Below are 19,424 nucleotides of genomic sequence, written 5' to 3'. Positions count from 1 at the left end.
ATTTTTATTTTAATCTGGCTCAGAGAAGCACTAGCTAGATTGTTTCTATGTTAACATTTGTGTCCACATCTACAAATCTTGGAATTTCAATGCAGTCTGAACTCAGGTTTATAGTACATATAGAAGGGGAAGACTTTTCCAGAAAAAGGTCAAAACAAAGAAATTGTAGCACCTGAGCACTGGGGGCCAAGTACCAAGGTTACAACCCATGAGATCATTTTGTGTTCTTAGCAAAGCTATGATGCAAGACTGCTTCCAACACGAACCCCAGACACCAGCTGCACAACACAGAGAGAGCCCCAGAGCCCCTGTTTTCATTGATGGAAAAAAAGTTTTTAAAGAAACTTTTCTTTTAGGGCACATGCAAGGGACACGGCAGCGACTGGAACCCAAGCCTGTCTGGCCACAAAGCCCATCCCTTAATAAATCTCTACTTATTGTTCTTTAAAAAAAAAAAAAACTATTTTCCATGGTAATTATTTACTGTGTGTTTAAAAAGAGGATAGACCCTAAGGAACTGAAGCAATTTGATGAGCGTTATGGCGCACACTTCCAGGTTTCAATATTAACCAGTGCAAAAAGATAGCTCTCAGTCCTGGTGTCCTGATAGAATTGCTCAGTGCACAGCAGTAGTCTCTGGTTCTTTTCAGTCCTCAGGCTGTCAAAGCAGAACTAGAGCTAAGAAGTACAGCTTGGCCCAAATCCTCCAACAATGGACTGGTTAGCAGAATCTCATTATGCTCAGAAGAAATATAATGCTCCTATCTTTGGAATCTATTTAGTTTTGAAGAATGCCAGTATTTCTCTCCCTCCCCAGCCCTATTTCTCCCTCTGCTTAGGAAAATGCTTTTTTAAAAAATAATAATCATCACACAGGCAGTGCTATGGTCAGCTGGGGGAGAGAATCTCACACCCATTGTGGCAGGAAGAGGGAAAGGGGAAGGATAGGAAGAAGCAGACATGATAAAAGACAACAATCTAGAGCCTAGGGGATCCTGTTTCACAATTGGCTGAGAAAAGATATGCAATCTCCTGTCTAATCTGTACAAAAATCCACACGCCTTGTATTACACATTAATCAGAAGCAGAAACAATTTAATTGCTGTATTCTTTTTAAAAAATGACCCATTCACCTACAACGTTCTACCTGCACAAGAAACCTGCTAGCTATTGTAGACAAGAAATCTGTCCCCGTAAACAATCTCCTAAGACCCTCTCTGCTGTTGTAGATTCTTAATAGGATCCCCTGAATATACGATCTCTCAGAGATGGTATGATGGAGGAAGTTGGAAGAAAATGCTTTCAAAGGAAGTACACTGAAAGCCAGGACATGGATAGACCATGGAGAGAAGCAGAGTAATTCAGAATCCCTGGGCGGCACATCTGGATGGAAATTTGCATACAGAAAGTTGATTGGCACATTCAAAAGGCAACCGTCTCTGGATGGTGTGATGTGATTTGCTTTGGTCAGGACCTAATTTTTTGTAGCACAAGACACAACTAAAGAGGATCCCCAGAAGATCATGAGGTTTATCACTTCCTAGATTTACAGCTGTATGAAGCCCTAAAGCCTTCCCAAGCTTGAATTCCTCAGAAACAGGATGGTTATGTAGGTAGAATTCTGAATCCCCTTCTAGCATGGGACATCACCTGGCCACCGATGAGTTCAAGACCACGCTTTGTCTATACCAAATGACACTCCGACGAGACCAAGCCCTGAACATCTGGGGCTATGAGTGGAATTAGATACAGACGGCTGCTCATCAGAGATCCTAGAGACTAGTGCGGAAAACAGAAATCTGGCTCATAAATAACTGCCCCGAAACCATCTTTGTCTCCTGATAACCTAGAAACAGACCTGTCTTTTTTTTTTTTTTTGAAGAAATGACTTCAGTATTAAATGGTCTGCCATACAGCTGTCATCAGAAGTCCTGTGGGAACGTGGATAAAGCAGAGACTGTCTAATAAAGGATATATTAACTTTCATGCCTCCAGATATTCTAAGGCTTGTCCCTATGTATGGTGAGCTCATCAGAAAAGAATATGCCTGGACTTTATTACTACCCTGATGGCTCTCGCCTTGTCTTCTCAGAATCATGAGTCGACAGCAGCCAACAAACTTCAATCAGGATTTACTTAAGGTCCTCGGTGAAATAGCTTGGCTGTCTAAGGCGGCAAGCATGATGTCATTCACATTTCTCTCGACACCGGGATAAATCTTATTGCTCATGATTACTAGGGTACTTGCTTTTCACTGGACCATCAGTTTTGTATCCTCAGCACCTTCGTGATGAGGAGAAACGTAGTCCAAGGTCATATTTTAAATTCATGGATGACAAATCGTACTGGATCGTTTCCACTTAGGAAAAGAAAAAAGCAACTACAAAGTTGCGTACTATGACTGTCTGTTAAGGGTGACATTGTAGTGGCAATCTCGCAGAGACAACATTCTATTCAGAATGGTCCAGAAGTTGCAATTTAACCATTAAAACATTCTTACATTTTAGCCAGGGTACTCATAGCTATAATAATCCTAGCTACTCAGGAGGCTGAGATCTGTGGATTATGGTTCAAAGCCAGCCAGCCCAGGCAGAAAATATCCCTGAGATTCTTATCTCTGATTAACCACCAAAAGAATGGAAGTGGAGCGATGGCTCAAGTGGTAGAGTGCTAGCCTTAAGCAAAAAATGCTTAGGGACAGTATCCAGGCCTTGAGTTCAAGCTCCAGGACTGGCACAAAAAAAAAAATTAACTGATAGTATGACATCTGGAGCTTGTTTTAAAAATACTCTGGAAAACAAAAAGTGAGGATGGATACAAACATGGGAAGATATGGGGGAACCACACATAAAGGTTTACCATGCTGTTCCATGTGTGAGCATGTCCGAAAACCCATGGATGATAATGATGAAGATGGGTAGGTAGGTGAATAATAAATACATGATAGACAATGATAGATATAATAGATGATGATATAGACAGAAGATGGATAAATATGATAATGATACATAACAGGTGTAAAGATGGGATGATAAATATAGATACAAATAGAGGAGAGCTATGATCAATGATGGATAATAGCTAAAAGATAGATAATAGATATGATTGCTACAATAGATGACAGATAGGTCTCACTGCTGTGTGAAAGATACTATTTTAGAGAATAAATGCACTGTTCACTTTATGCCAGTCCTGGAGCTTGAACTCTGGACCTGAGTGCTCTCTCCAAGCTTTTGTGTTCATGGCTAGCACGCTACCAATTGAGCCATAGATCTATTTGTGGCTGTTTTTTTGCTCATTCATTGAAGGTAAGAGTCTCATGGACTTTCCTGCCCGAGCTGGCTCTCAGCCTCCTGAGTAGCTAGGATTACAGATGTGAGCCACTAGTGCCAGGCTTTGGGGAGATTTCTGGAGAAGGTGACACAGACACGGAGTCCTAATGGATGAAAAAGGAAAGGGGATATTCCCAAGATTAGATAGTGGCCATATGGAGTCGGTGTTTTTTACTGAAGGAACAGGTAGGGAAAACACTAGGGAATGTTCAACAGGAAAGTATTTTGATGTGTGCTGTTTTCCAGAAAGGAAACTGAGAGGAATGTGGGTGGTTTGGCAGAAGCCTGTGGCCTGCACACCACCCCAACGGAGAGCCTACAGACCTCTCTCCCAACACAGCATCAGTACCTCATTGCTTCCCACCAGAGGAATTTATTAGAAAACAAAATCAAGAAAAATACATTCTCAAGCAGAACACAAATACTACAGGACAACAAGATACATTGAAAATAAACAGACAAGACACAAAAAAGAAATAATTTTGTAAAAGCAATTAATAACCATTTGCAGGGGGAATATAGTCATCTTCAATAGAATTCAACAATTTTTTTAAATAAGACATGCAAACCAGACACTGTGGCCCAGGCCTATGTTCTCAGTATTCCAGAGGTGAAGATGGGGAGCATTGCAGTTGAAGATCAGCTCAGGAAAAAAAAAAGTTTATAAGAACCCCATCTTGCCAGGCTCTGGTGGTTCTTGCCAGGTGCTGGTGGCTCACGCCTGTAATCCTAGCTATTCAGGAGGCTGAGATCTAAGGATCACACTTCAAAGCCAGCTGGGCAGGAAAGTCTATGAGACTCTTACCTCCAATAAACCACAAGAAAAACAGAAGTGGCGTTGTGGCTCATGTGGTAGCATGCTTGCCTTGAGCTGAAGAGCTCAGGGACAGTGCCTAGGCCCAGAGTTCAAGCCCCATGACTGACCAAAAAAAAAAAAGAACCCCATCTCAACTAATTGCTGAATATGGAGGCAGATGCTTGCCATGCCTAATACACCTACACTCAGTCCTGGAGCTGAGAATTGGTCTATCAATATGCAGTCCTATCTCATATTTCAGGGGAAAGAAAGACGATGGTGTGGGCCTTCTGATACAATCCTTGCTTTTCTCTCTGATATTACTCATATCCTAATGTCTATAGGGCATTTTTCTCACTCCTTGGATATATCCATATAGTTCTACAGCTAGATCACATATAGGTAAATGTAACTGTTGATAGGTAGTTGGATAGTTGGATGGGTATAGATATTCCGGGGAAAAAAATAAATGTGTAGAACATTTTTTCTCTATTAAGAAGGCAAAATCTCTCTGCCACAAAGTGGCCCATATAGTTGCTTTTCTGAGATTTCAAAAAGGAAGCACTCTACATCTGTTCTCTATCCAACCATGGGACAAAGTTTTTCTGTTTCATAGTAATGTCAGGAGAGCCTCACGCCCATGCAGACCCTCCCTTGCTTTACAGCTATCAGAGAGCTCCGAGCCTTACAATCTCATCTGCAGTCTGAAAAATATATCCAAAGGTATGTATAAGGCAGGTGCTGATAGTTTATGCCTGTAATCCTAGCCACTCGGGGAGACTGAGATCTGAGAATCTACCCAGCCTGGGCAGGAAAGCCCAGGAGAATCTTATCTCCAATTAATCACTAAAAAACAAAACAGTGGTGCTAAGGGAGCTCAAATGGTAGAGTGCTAGCCTTCAGCAAAAAAATGCTCAGGGACAGCACCCAGGCCCTGAGTTCAAGTTCCACAACCAGCATACATAATTTTTTTTTGTATGATCCAACCTCACTTTTCTGGATTTCTTTTTTTAGCAATAAGAGCCTTTACTAGGAACTTCATTTCCAACATAATTACTTAGTAAGTATCATGCTAGGGATGGTCACCAATAATGAGGTACATTGGGGTGGAGTTACACTAGATTGACATGGGCGCCAAGTAAGCAGCAGAGCGTCAGCAGGCCTGCAGAGCATTCACAAGTCTTTATGCTACAGTTCTTTACACGTTTGTCTGATAAACTCAAAACCGTATTCTACAATATCCTGTACTTTGCAAATTGTTGGCTATCTTTCTTCACATCTCAGCTCCACTGTTCTTTCTTCTTCATCCTGCAAAGGAGAATGAGGAAGGAGATACAGAGCAAGGACAAAATTCAGAATGCAGGAAGGGGAGAGGAAGAAGAATGTGAGGACGCTCCCTAAGAAGGATGGAAGTATTCTCCTGGTAGTCCGAGAATGGAAGGCATGACAGAATTTTGTGCTTCCGTACCTACCCACAAGAATTGAGGGGGGAAAAATTTATCTTCTGAAAATATTCTCCATAATAAAGGATTCGTTGCAAACTTAGAAAGTCCAGACCTAACCTATAATTCTAGTTACACGGGAGACCAAGGTAGGATGATCTCAGTCCATGTTCAACTTGGGCAAAAGCACAAGACCCTATCTGAAAAACAAACTAAAAGCAAAATGGCAAGAAGTTACCTACAAGGTACTGAGTTCAATCCCTAGACCCAACAAAAAGGAAGGAAGGATGGAGAAAGGGAAGGAGAGAAGGGAGGAAAGAAGGGAAGGGAGGGAGGGAGAGAAGGAAGCAGGTAGGCAAAGAAGACATTTGCAAAGATAGTACCATTAGTTGTCCAATGACGTGTCAATAAATTTTTTAAAATCCATGTTCCTATTCTGTGTGTGTGTGTGCGCGCGCGCGCGCGCGGGCGTGCATGCATGCGTCCTGGGGCCTGAACCCTATCCTTGTGCTTTTGTGCTCAAGATTACTGCTCTACCACTTCAGCCACAGCTCCACTTCCAGATTTCCTGACCAGGCTGGCTTTGAACTGCAACCCAGAGATCCCAGCCCCTGAGTAGCTAGGATTATAGGTATAAGCCCCTGCCATCTAGCTTCCTTTTCCTTTTTTCAGAATTTTTCTTGCTCTTAATAAAAAGGTTCTAAAAAATAAAAAGGTTCTAATATTTTTAAAAATTTCACGTTTGTTTCACCCAAGTCTCAGAAGGAAATATTAAGAAAGTAAACTGCTTTTGTACCATGCATCTAGCAAATTAACTCCAACCCCCCCCCACAACCTGTTTCTAATAGAGCAAGGATTTGCAAAGCTCAATTCTTGCGTGGGGGGTGGGGGGGAAGGGATTAAATCTAGCTCTTCCCTCCCAGACTGATAGAGACAGTAAACAGATCACGATAGACACCCGTAATTTCCAACAGACATTTTATAACCAAGTCTAGAAAGAAAAACTCTTTCTACTCTCTTTTGGCAGAAAAAAAAAATATATATATATATAAACATATATATATATACACACACATACATATATGTATAGGTATATATACATGTATGTGTGTACATGCATATGCGCATGTATATGTATACATACATGTGTGTTCTTTACATTTTAAAACTACAATTCATCTGGTTTCCAGACCCGTCTTCCAAACACCAGGGCAGCCTCTCCTGCCTCAGTGTTTCAAACTTCCTTCCACATGTGAGTTCTCAGGCAGCCAGCCAGCCGCATGAGCCACTGGATTTGAAAATGTAGCCTTAAATTTAGCAGGGTTGATGGCACACGCACATCTGAACACAGAGGCCTGAAAGAGAGGCTGGGGAATGGGAGGCGGCCAGGGGTGAGCCCAATTCAAGAAGAGTGCTGCTGGGAAGGGAAAGTCATGTACCTCCAACAAAGATGAAGAGGATCACAGATTCATAGTTGTTTTAGGCTTGGAGGAACCTTAACATATCAGCCCAGTGGTACTTCCAATCCCCTTGTAGTGCTTGGGAAAAACAGAGTCCTACTGGGTGCTGGTGGCACATGCCTGTAATCCTAGCTCCTTAAGAAAGGATGAAATTGGGAGGATCTTGGTTTGAGGCCAGCCAGACGTAGGGGTGGATCTCAACCAATGGCATGTACCCATCATCCAAGTAACATGGGAGGCTGAGATCAGAAGGATCGAGGTTCCATACTAGGGAAGAAAAGTCCATAAGACTATCTTAATATAAGAAGCTGGGCACTGTGGTCATCCCAGCTATGGTGGGAAGCGAAAAATAAGAAGATTGCAGTCCAGGGACATGCCCAGGCAGGAAGCAAGACTATCTTAAAAATAACTCATACCAGCTGGGCACCGGTGTTTCACACCTGAAATCCAAGCTACACAGGAGGCTGAGATCTGAGGATTGCACATCAAAGCCAACACAGGCAAGAAAGTCTGTGGGGTTCTTATCTCCAATAAACTACAAAAAAAAAAAAAAAAAGGAAAGAAAGAAAGAGAAAGGGAGAAAAGAAAAAGAGAAAAGAAGATGATTTTAAAAGAAAGAGAGAGAGAGGAAGGAAGGAAGGAAGGAAGAAAGGAAGGAAGAAAGGAAGGAAGGAAGGAAGGAAGGAAGGAAGGAAGGAAGGAAGGAAGGAAGAAAGGAAGGAAGGAAGGAAGGGGAGGGGAAGGGGGGAGGGGAAGGGGAAAGGGGAAGGGGGAGGGGGGAGGGGGGGAGGGAGGGAGGGAGGGAGGGAGGGAGGGAGGCAGGCAGGCAGGCAGGCAGGCAGGCAGGCAGGCAGGCAGGCAGGCAGGCAGGCAGGCAGGCAGGCAGGCAGGCAGGCAGGCTGAAGTGGAGCTCCAGATCAAGTGGTAGAGCACTAGCCTTGAGCAAAAGCAGGTCAGGGACAGCACCCAGGACCTGATTCAAGCCCCAGAATCAGCATACACATACAAAATAATAATAATAATCAGTAACAAAAAGGGCTACAGGCATGGCTCAGTATAGAACACCTGACTAGCACACACGACATTTGAACTCAAACTCAAACCAGTACTGTGGAAGGAAAGAAGGAAAGTGGCGGGGGGGGGGGGGGGGGGAGGAAAAGAAAGGAAAGGAAAAGGGGAAGGGAAAAGAAAAAAGGAAAGGGAACAGAAAAAAAAAGAAAAAAGAAAAAAATCAAGAAATCTTGATTTGAGCAGTTTAGAAAAGAATGCTCAAATCTCCAGCACACTCATGGAGGCCAGCAGTATTCACCGAGGCCTCCTGAGCAGCACCCAACGGCCTCTATTCTGGGGGCTCCAGCCTCAGTAGCATCCTGAGCAGCACTATCTGCATCTGTGTTACATACTGGGCTTCCCTGTAAGATTTCACTGGGGGAAAAAATTCTGCTGATTGAACAAAGAATAGTTGAAAGTGACTAGCATCCAATGCCCTTGTTTTATAGTTGATTAGCCTAAAGTCCTTGGTCGTCGGTCACACAGCCAATCGGGGACAGAACTGGGGCCAAACCCCCTCCTGACACCAGACCCGACATCTCTAAGGCCTCTGTAGTTAAAGTTTGAGGTGGTTGTTGTAAAAGAAAACCTGGACTTTCTTCCTATGTCAACTCAGCAGAGATGCACCAAGCTCTTTCTATTTTCAAGTTTTGGAGGTGACACAGAATGTGTGGCGTTCATCGCTAACTTCCACTGTCACCTAAAAGGGATCCTTTGGAGAACCTCTGGAGATCCTTTGGATCCTGTGGAGAACCAAGGAAGACTCCACCCACAGTAAATCATCAAGGAGAGATAAGCGTGAAGAAACCCAGACTCTAAACGAGAAGAACTTTGGATGAACATTGTGTGAGGGTGGAGGATGAGATTTCAAAGGCCAGTGGCACAGGAGACCTTTCAGCCAGGTCTTGGTAGTTCCCGCCTGTAATCCTAGCTACTGGGGAAGCTGAGATCTGAGAATCATGGTTTGAAGCCAGCCTAGGCTGGAAAGTCTGTGAGACTCCTATTACAAATGACCCACCCAAAACCTGGAAGCAGAGGTGTAGCTCAGGTGGTAGAGTACCAGCCTTCAACAATAACAACAACAAAAAAGCTAAAGGACAGCACCCAGACCCTGAGTTCAAGATCCAGTACTGGTACATACACACCAATTTAAAAAATCTTTTGGAGGAAGGAAAATGTGGGATATGGGATTCTAGGATTCCACATGCTTTGAGAGAGGGTTTAGTACAATCCTCCTCCACTGTCTCTTGCACAAAAACTGTAGTTAGCTAAGCTGTACCTGGCTGCTAGAGGCTGTTGCCTGTGGGGTTCTTTGAAAGAGCTTTAAGAAGAGGAACAGAGTTGCTAACATCTGGGTTAGATAAACTTTCAAAAGAAATTAGATGATGCCACTTAAAACCCTATATACACAGTTTTGAAAGTGTTACAATTTCCTGTTATTTCAAGATGCACTTCATTTGGGGAACTAGTCACCCTTTAGAAATTTGATCCTTGAAAAAATATTTTATCCATGCAACCTAATAATTGATTACAATGGAAAATCATTTATAAGAACTATAACAATTTCACGGCTCACATGCAGCAAGCAGCCAGCTGGCAAATAGAGTCTGTCATCTGCAAAGCTGAGCAAGAAACTACCCAAGAAACAATCAACCCAAGACTTAAGAAAGTGCAATTGATTCCTTCAGAATGAAACTTTTGGAAATGCTTTAAAGTCATTGGTGTAAGTGAAAAAACTTAGGTACCAGTGGCTCATGCCTATCATCCTAGCTACTCAGAAGACTGGGATTTGAGAATCATAGTTTGAAGCCAGCCTGGGCAGAAAAATCTATGAGACTTTTACCTCCAGTTAACCAGCAAAAAGCCATATGTAGACCTGTGACTCAAGAAGTAGAGTACCAACATTGAGTGAAAAATCTAAGGGACAGCACCCATGTTCTGAGTTCAAGCCCCATTACACACTCATAATCATCATGATACTTCATTCTTATTAAAGACTAACTTTGGATAAAATTGAGAACGCAAGCTGGGCACCGGTGGTTCACACCTGTAATCCTAGCTACTCAGAAGGCTGAGATCTGAGGATTGAGGTTCAAAGCTGTGAGACTCAGAAAACCAGAAGTGGTGCTGTGGCTCAAGTGGTAGAGCACTAGCCTTGAGCTAAAGAGCTGAGGGACAAGTGCCCAAGCCCAGAGTTCAAGTCCCACAACTGACCAAAAAAAAATTGAGAAGGCAATGTCAAACATGAACAATTACCCTGTCCCTCTTCTTAAATTATTCCCAAGGATCAGCAATAAATAACAGATCCAACTCCTGACCATCAGCCTACATGCTTCTAACATGGAAAGACAAAATTTCCTCAGAGCTGTCTGATCTGCTGACCACATTTCTGAATCATTGTCTGAATTTACCACTTACCAAATTCACCTCTACAGACCAGACCTGATGTATATAGTTCACGTTAACATGCTATATGTCAGCAATTGTAAGATAAAACGTATTTGAACTCTTTCAGATCATTGCTGTTTAGAAATTTAAATGAATCACTAATACTTTTTTTTCAAAGCAGAATATTTCATTGTATCATTAAGAAATGAAGCCTGGCTAGGCGCCAGTAGCTCACACCTGTAATCTTAGCTACTCAGGAGGCTGAGATCTGAGGATCTCAGGTTGAAGGAAAGTCTAGAAGAGCCTTATCTCCAATTAACCACTAAAAAGCAGGAAGTAGAGTTGTTGCTCAAGTGGTTGAGCACTAGCCTTGAGAACAAAAGCTCAGGGATAGCTCCCAGGCTCTGGGATCAAGCCCCAGGACCTGCGAAAGAAAAGAAAAAAGAAGGAAGGAAGGAAGGAAGGAAGGAAGGAAGGAAGGAAGGAAGGAAGGAAGGAAGGAAGGAAGGCAGGCAGGAAGGGAGAAAGAGAGAAAGAGAGAAAGAGAGAAAGAAAGAAAAGGAGAAAGAAAGAAAGAAAGAAAGAAAGAAAGAAAGAAAGAAAGAAAGAAAGAAAGAAAGAAAGAAAGAAAGAAAGAAAGAGAGAAAGAGGGAAAGAAAGAAAGAGAAAGAGGAAGGAAGGAAAGAAGGAAGGAAGGAAGAAGAGAAAGAAGGGAGGAAGGAGAGAAAGAAGGGAGGGAAGATGAGAGAAAGGAGAGAAAGAAAGAATGAGAGAAAGAAAGACAGAGAGGAAGAAAGAAAGAAAAAGGAAGGAAGGAGAGAAAGAAGGGAGGGAGGGAGGGAAGGGAGAGGAAGAAAGAGAGGAAGGAAGGAAGGGAGAGAGAAAGAGCAGAAGGAAAGAAGGATAGAAGGAGAGAAACAGAAACTAGAGAAAGCCTGAGAGAGATAAAGAGAGGAAGAAAGAGAAAGAGAAAAAAGAGGAAGAAAGAGAGGAAGGAAGGAGGAAAGGAGGGAAGAAAGCCAGCTAGCCTGCTGCTGATGGCTCACACCTATAATCTTAGCTAATCAGAAGGCTGAGTTCTGAGGATTATGTTTCAAAGCCAACCCAGGCAGACAAATAAAAGACTCTATGGGCTGGGAAGGTGGCTCAGTGGTAGAGTGCTTGCCTTGCATGCCTGAGGCCCTGGGTTCGATTCCTCAGCACCACATAAGCAAAAAGAAAAAAGCCAGAAGTGGCGCTGTGGCTCAAGTGGTAGAGCGCTAGCCTTGAGCTGAAGAGCTGAGGGACAGCGCCCAGGCCCAGAGTTCAGGCCCACGACTGGACCCCCACCCCCAAAAAAAAGACTAATATCCAAGTAACCAGCAAAAAGCCAGAAGTGAAGTGGTGGCTAAGTGGTAGAGCATTAGCCTCAAGCAAAAAAGCCAAGAATGAGCACGAGGCCCTGAGTTCAAGCCCCAGTATCAGCCCAATAAAAGGGGCGTGACGGGGGGAGATGAACTTGGTTTTCTGACAGTCACCCATGCAAGACATTTCCAAACTTAGTGGAACAGAAGCCTCCCAGTGTTCAATGAGCATACCCAGTCTGGACATGTTAATGAAGATGGCTGTCAGAGTATCACAACATTGAACAGTCAAACTTCAAGTTTCACCGATGTAGAAAATAATGAGTTCATACAACCTTCCCAGGTGACTTTTTTTTTAATGTCACAAACATCAGTCTTTTGGAATAGGCTAATGCCTTCAATTTAGAAAGATCCAAATGTTGTGTTTCAAAATGGAGAGCAGAGTACAACACTGAAACAATAGGAAAAATGGCTCTATGAATTAGACATGCACTGCATGGAATCTTAAACAAGCCTTAAAAATTATATATATAAGTGCTGGGAAGGTGGCTCAGTAGTAGAGTACTTGACTTGCATGCATGAGGCCCTGGTTCGATTTCTCAGCAGAAAAAGCCAGAAGTGGTACTTTGGCTCAAGTGGTAGAGTGCTAGCCTTGAGCTCAAGAGTTAAGGGACAGTGCCCAGGCCCAGAGTTCAGGCCCCATCACCAACAAAAGAAAAAAAATTAAATATATGAAAACAATGTAAAAGCCAGGCGTCAGTGGCTCACTCCTGTAATCCTAGCTAGTGCCCTTCTGGTGGTTAATTAGAGATAAGAGGCTGACACACAGAAGTGGCACTGTGGCTCAAAGTGGTATAGTGCCAGTCTTGAGCGGAAAAGCTCAGGAACAGCACCCAGGCCCTGAGGTCAAACACTATGACTGGTACATACCCACAAAGCCAGAAGTAGATCTGTGTCTCAAGTGGTATTAGCACCACCCTTTAGCAAAAAGCTAAAGAACGATTCAAGCCTTGAGTTCAAGCCCCAGGACCACCACACTAAAAAAAAAAAAAAAAAAAAAAAACTAATAAAATAAATAAACCTTCCGGGCACTGGTGGCTCATGCCTGTAAATTCTAGCTACTCAGAAGGCTGAGATCTGAGGATCAAGATTCAAGGACAGCCCAGGCAAGAAACACTGTGAGACTCTTATCTCCAATTAACCACCTGAAAACAAGAAGTTGTCTTCTATAGCTCCAAGTGGTAGAGTGCGCGCCTTAGGCTAAAATGCTCAGCGACAGCACCCGTGAAACTGACAAAAAAAAAAAATCACAGAGGTACTGGCTCATAAAGAATTAACAAAAAGCAAAATAAGAGTCATCATCTGAAAAATCACATCAGTACTATTATTAGTAATAACAAGTGTACGTACCTAAGATCTATCTAGTCACAAGTTTCTTAATGTCTAAGTTCCTGGATTAATCTCCTGGCCTCCCCAATAGATGTTCCAATTTGTAGTACTCTAAGTAGTACCACAAGACTGAATGGATAATTAGAGTGACAAGAAAAAAATATGCCCGGACCATTCATTCAGAGTCATGATGTAATGCTATCTATTTTGACACCCTTCCATCCTTCAGAGTCAGGAGATAGGGGTGTCAGAGGTTCCTTAAAGAATTGGCTTTACCATTAAAAACACCATATCTAACTTCAAGACTTGAGGTCAAGACATACAACAAAAGTGGCTCAGTGTTCTAACCCACATTAGCTTACAAAGACCCAGCACCATATAAAGAATTGGTAGTGGAGAATGCTGGTAATCCAGCACCTCCTGGACCAGGCCTGTTGCAGGAGCTCCATTAACCTGCACAAGGGCTCCACCCAGGCCAGAGATCCTACTGCCACTCCCCTTCACAGATGAGGAATCTGGTGTTAATAGAGATTAGGAACTTTTCTTGAGACCACAGGATTACCCAGAGTAGCACAAAACTCATAGTGAAATCGCTCTTGTTGCCAAAGTCATGCTTCTAACCCCACAGGACAGTGGCACCAATTCAAATCCTGCTAATCCTGGAAACAAACCAGAGGGTTCAGGCATCTTGTCCTAACCAGAATCACACTTACCATAGCTATGCTTTTAGGGCAAGATCATTTTTCTTCACTCAACATCATTTTCTAAAACAAGCCAATAAATGGTAGGAATCCATTACAGTATCAATACTGGCCAACAGCACGGATTTTGAAAGAGATTAATTCCTTTAATAGGATTACTTACAGCCCAGAATATCTAGTAGATTACGATTATCTTCATTGCTTTTTGAAATTTCTCTCACACATGGTTGTTTTATGATTGCTTCTCGTAAGAATTACATTCTGCTTAGTATCTGATTCAAAGACAGACTGACTAGCCAGGAGTCAGTGGCTCACGCCTGTAATCTTAGCTACCCAGGAGGCTGAGATCTGAGGACTGTGGTTCAAAGACAGGTGGAGCAGGAAAAGACCATGAGACTTTTATCTCCAATTAACTATCAAAAAGCTAGAAGTAGAGCTGTGATTCAAGTGGTAGAGCACCAGGCCCTGAGTTCAAGTCCCAGTATGGACACGAATGTTTCACATACACAAGCCACTGGCTTATACAGTTTACTGCCAGATGATAAATTACAAACACTGAAATTTTAAGTTGCTACGTATTACCATTAGTGGAAAAGGGGGGAGTACAAAGAGGGTCAGAAGTCATGGGAATTTGAGACTTACTCCTCCTAAGTTTTCAGTGCTGCATATAAATGTTCATGTTTTAAAGCCCTTCTAACTCTAACATTATCCCCACCAACTATATTTCTTTTTTGTTGTTGGTGGTGGTGGTCATGGGGCTTGAACTCTGGGCTTGGGCGCTGTCCCTTAGCTCTTCGGCTCAAGGCAAGCACTCTACCACTTGAGCCACAGCGCCACTTCCAGTTTTCTAGTGGTTTATTGGAGATAAGAGTCTCAAGGACTTTCTTGTCTGGGCTGGCTTTGAACCGTGATCCTCAGATCTCAGCCTCCTGAGTAGCTAGTATTACAGGCGTGACCCACCTGCACCCCGCTCAACAATATTTCTTTATTGGTGAAAAGATTTGAATGGAATGAAAAATCCTCATCATCGTAGATAGTCTCTTCTCAATTCAGTCATTCAGGGGACATAAAATCCTTATCGCAATCATTTGATACAGTAATATATCAGATATCTCTGTACCAATTTTCCTCAGCAATGATTAAATTTCAAAAAGAAACTTTAAACAAATGTTCATGATACACATACATACATAAACATGGCACATGGGCCAGTTCTAAATAGTATTAATGCCAGGCACCAGTGGCTCATACCTTTAACCGTAGCTACTCAGGAGGCTGAGATTTGAGGATCATGGTTCAAAGCTAGCCCAAGGAGGAAAGTCCATGAGGCTCTTATCTCCAATGAATCACCCAGAAACCAGAAGTAGTGCTGTGACTCAAAGTGGTAGAACACTAGCCTTGAGTAAAAAGAGCGTAGGGATAGCATTCAGGCTCTGAGTTCAAGCCCCCACAACCAACGGGGGGGGGGGGGGAGGAAATAGAAAAGAAAAGCGATAAAAGATAAATCTGTAGTCCACAAAGGGAAATTTGAAGTCAGCGTTGAATGGCTACAAGGACTTGAGTATGAAAAACAAAAAATCATGAAGATACACTGCACTGTATTTCAACTTTTAATGCATTAAATGGGGGAAAGTAACCCATTGTCAAAGAGCTAGTCTGAGCCCCAGAAATCTTCTTCATGATAATGCAAGCAATGTATTTCTTACCTGCCATCCAGGAGTACTTCAGACTGCCGATTGTTTACCTGATTATCACTCTTGTGGCGAAACTGCAACATCAAATTGTGTGGAGAGAAAATATTTCAGATATACTTTGTGAACCCAAGTCGGGACAGCTACAATGTTGTTACATCAATCTCTCTGCACAAGATTGCCATTGATCCAAGATGACCACAGTTTATCCTAGAGCTTATACTTCCTTTGAAACCCAACCCAGCTCCACATCCTAAAGTGAAACTAACCCTCTCCTCTCTCAACCCCATTCTAGAAAGTCACCATTGGAAGGACTCTAGAACTGCAGCTCCCGTTCTCACAGGCTCAGTTGCTTCTCAACACCTGACATGCTCTTTTCTCTGCTACATATAGTCCGAGAGGAAGAAAGCATTCATGAATTTTGAGGACTTCAACCAGGAAGGGAGGGTTCCATTTCTTTCACATATGTGCTCAATACTTGACTGGAGTACCCTTCATTCTTGGTTTTTTTATGGATTTTCTTTGAAGTGGAGAAAGTACTTGTAGCAATATGTATTCTTATTCTCTGGAACTCTTCATTGTGAACAGTGATCTCAGCAAATACCAAGTGTGTTCAACCAAAATCCTAATGCACTACTGAGCCACACTGGGTGTGGACTTTGGTTTTATGCCCAAGTGGTATTTTTTCACACTCCAGTAAAGTAAATATCTCATATGATTTTGGAAGAACACAACTGGCCACCATTCAAGTGAGAGTTTCTACATGAACGGTCAAGATCAGACGGAACAAACTAGAGATGAACATAGTAATGACACAAGAGTAAGAGGATAAATTAGGGACAGTTGTTTGTGCATATTCATCTATTGACACAGGTGAATAGGGTTAGCTTCAAAGACATGAAACTTTGATTTCATAACTTCATAATCATAATACAATGTGCTTTTTCTTTGTTTATATGCAAACCATTGTATGGATATCATAATCTATAAAACACTTCAACCAGATCTCTGTTTCTACATCCTTCCCACCCCAATTCTTTTATTTTTCTCTGCCTGGTACACACACTTACACAGAATGGTAGGTAAAAGTAAAAGAATCCGCTGGGCGCTGTTGGCTCACGCCTGTCGTCCTAGATACTCAGGAGGCTGAGATCTGAGTATCACGGTTCAAAGCCAGCCAGGGCAGGAAAGTCTATGAGGCTCTTATCTCTAATTAAACACCAGAAAACCAGAAGTGGTGCTGTGGCTCGAGTGGTAGAGTGCTAAACTTGAGCTGAAGAGGTGAGGGACAGCGCCCAGGCCCTGAGTTCAAACCCCACAACCAACAACAACAAAAAAAAAAGTCAAAGAATCCTACAAGTAAAAATAATAAAAATTGGTCTAGATAAATCAGGCACTAGTGGTTCATGACTATAATCCTAGCTAATCAAGAGGTTGAGATCTGAAAGCTACAATTTGAAGCCAGTGTGGGCAGACATAATCTCTAATAAACCAGCAAAGAGCCAAAACTCCAAGAGCCAGAACTAGAGTTGTGGCTTAAGTAGTAGAGTACTAGCTTTGAAGTCAAAGTGTGAGGGCCTGCATTTAAGCCCCAGTAATGGCACACATACAAATAAAAATCTTGGGCTGGAGATGTGACTCAAGTGATAGAGCATTTGCTTAATGAGTATAAGGCCCTGAGGTCAATCCCCAGTACCACAGATAATAATAATAATAATAATGTGGAAACAACTTATAATATTGGAAATTTTTATGGGTAGGGTACATTAACCCACTCATTGATGTATCAATGTCTTCCTAGCAACAGAACAGCAGAAATGGCAATGGTACTTTATTTGAGTACCGTATTTGACTTCTCTGTTTCTTCTTCTGTATCTCCACCCAATCTATTCTGTCCTATGTCTTGGGAAGCTAGCCTGTGCGGTCCTTACTTCTGGTTGGCTGTGTCCAATAGGTATCAATGTTCTCCATGAGATAATACCTTTGCCCGCCTAATTTCTCATCCCCTCTATCACTTAGCACACAGGGGACTGGGGATTGAGAACCAGTGTTTGAAGTCAGATTACCCTAGGTTGACCATTGTTAAGTTAAATCCTAGAAAAATAAATAAGAAAAAATAATATATTTTAAGCCAATATTAATGATGAAATTGAACCACAGAAAATAATCTCCCATAATGACATCCCTTTGATCAATTAACATATACTTTGTGCGTGTGTGTGTGTGTGTATGTGTATTTTTGTGTGTGTGTGCCAGTCCTGGGACTTGAACTCAGTGCGTTGACCTCTCAGTTCACTTTTTTGCTCAAGGCTAGGACTCTACTACTTGAACAACACAGCGGTGATCCTCAGATCTCAGCCTCCTGAGTAGCAAGAATTACAGGTGTGAGCCACCAGCGCCCAGCAATATAGACTTTAAAAATGAAATGCAAAACATGGGAAGAGTGAACAGAGAGGGTAAAAGAGAACAGGAATGATTAAAATGCTTTATATAAGCAGAATGGAGAGCGACAGAGTAAATCTAAGTATGTTGCCAACATATACGGACATGTCAACATAAAACTCCCTTGTACCCTGATTGATGCTAATTAAACTGGAGGGGGAAAAATAATCTAAAAGTGGGTAGACAAGATAGAATTAATGGGGGCCAGTACATGCCTGTAACCCCAGCACAACACAGACTAAGGCAGGAGGATTGTGAGGTTTAAGTCAGCCTGAGCTATATAAAGAGAATCTATCTCAAAACAACAACAAAGAGAACCAATAGGATGTACAGAAAACAATGTCAAGATGACATATTTAAACCTAATCACTATCACAATAATATTAAACCTAAATGAGTTAAACCCACCAATTAAAAGGCAGAGGTTTTACAGGTTGTATTTACAATAGTTCCCAACTATACTCTGTGCATCAGAAATCTACTTTAAAGGCCCAGGTTAAAAAAATAAATAGCCAAATATGGGTACAAACTCAGAGGAGCAGCTTAAATGAGTATCAACACCTACTTAAGCTATTGACATAGAGATAGACAGCTACGGAGTTGAGGGTACATGCCATTGCCCAGGATCCAACTATAATTTGGATTTAAACAAACAAATAAAAAGGAGGAAATAAACAGAAGAGTTTCGTTTAGAATTTAACTCCATCTTCCGTTTTGGGGTGGAGCAGTAGGAGAAAGAAGAATACTCCTGGGGCTTGAACTCTGGGCTTGGATGCTGCTGTCCCTGAGCTTCTTTTTGCTCAAGGCTAGCGCTCTACCATGTGAGCCACAACACCACTTCCGGCAATTTTTTTTTTGTCAGTTGTGGGGCTTGAACTCTGGGCCTGGGCACTGTCCCTGAGCTCTTCAGCTCAAGGCAAGCACTCTACCTCTTGAGCCACAGTGCCACTTCCAGTTTTCTAGTGGTTTTTATTGGAGATCAGAGTCTCATGGATTTTTCTGCACGGGCTGGCTTTGAACCATGATCCTCAGATCTCAGCCTCCTGAGTAGCTAGGATTACAGGTGTGAGCCACTGATGCCCAGACCAGCAATTTTGGTAAGCGAATACTCACATAGTCATCAGTAGCATCTTTGACAGCGGTCATGGTTATAACCAGGATCAAAGGCACAATGGTGGTGAACCAGGTCAAAGAGGAGATTTCTGGAATTAGCTGAAACAACCATTTCAAATCATTTAAGTCTATTTTTTTAATTCAGAAATACACCTTCTAAACTCTGCCATATAATCCTGTAAGATGTGGCAGGAAATAATGGGTTTATATTGAATTACTGGTGCACATGTTGAGTGACTGTCCATAACTTGAGGGCTTCCATTTAATCGTGAAACCC

General features: G+C 42.3%; 1 protein-coding gene across 4 annotated transcripts in view; it reads right to left on the bottom strand.

Annotated features, from left to right (window-relative positions):
* The window catches only part of Atp8b4 (ATPase phospholipid transporting 8B4 (putative)), a 142,443-nt gene that overhangs the window by 86,045 nt on the left and 36,974 nt on the right, over positions 1-19,424 (bottom strand). For 3 of the 4 annotated variants that reach the window (XM_069988390.1, XM_069988392.1, XM_069988391.1), the window contains exons 7-8: positions 19,148-19,246; positions 15,608-15,669 (exon numbers count right to left, since the gene is read on the bottom strand). The exons of the other annotated variant lie outside the window; for it this stretch is intronic. In XM_069988390.1, coding sequence (XP_069844491.1) covers positions 15,608-15,669; positions 19,148-19,246 — 161 coding nt within the window. The remainder of the gene's footprint in view (positions 1-15,607; positions 15,670-19,147; positions 19,247-19,424) is intronic. 4 annotated transcript variants of the gene reach the window in all.

Source organism: Dipodomys merriami, unplaced genomic scaffold, assembly GCF_024711535.1.
Source record: "Dipodomys merriami isolate MVZ:Mamm:240054 unplaced genomic scaffold, mDipMer1.0.p SCAF_357, whole genome shotgun sequence".
NCBI lineage: Eukaryota > Metazoa > Chordata > Mammalia > Rodentia > Heteromyidae > Dipodomys > Dipodomys merriami.
Note: the sequence above shows the minus strand (reverse complement) of the source record. Positions and strands in the feature narration are given on the sequence as shown.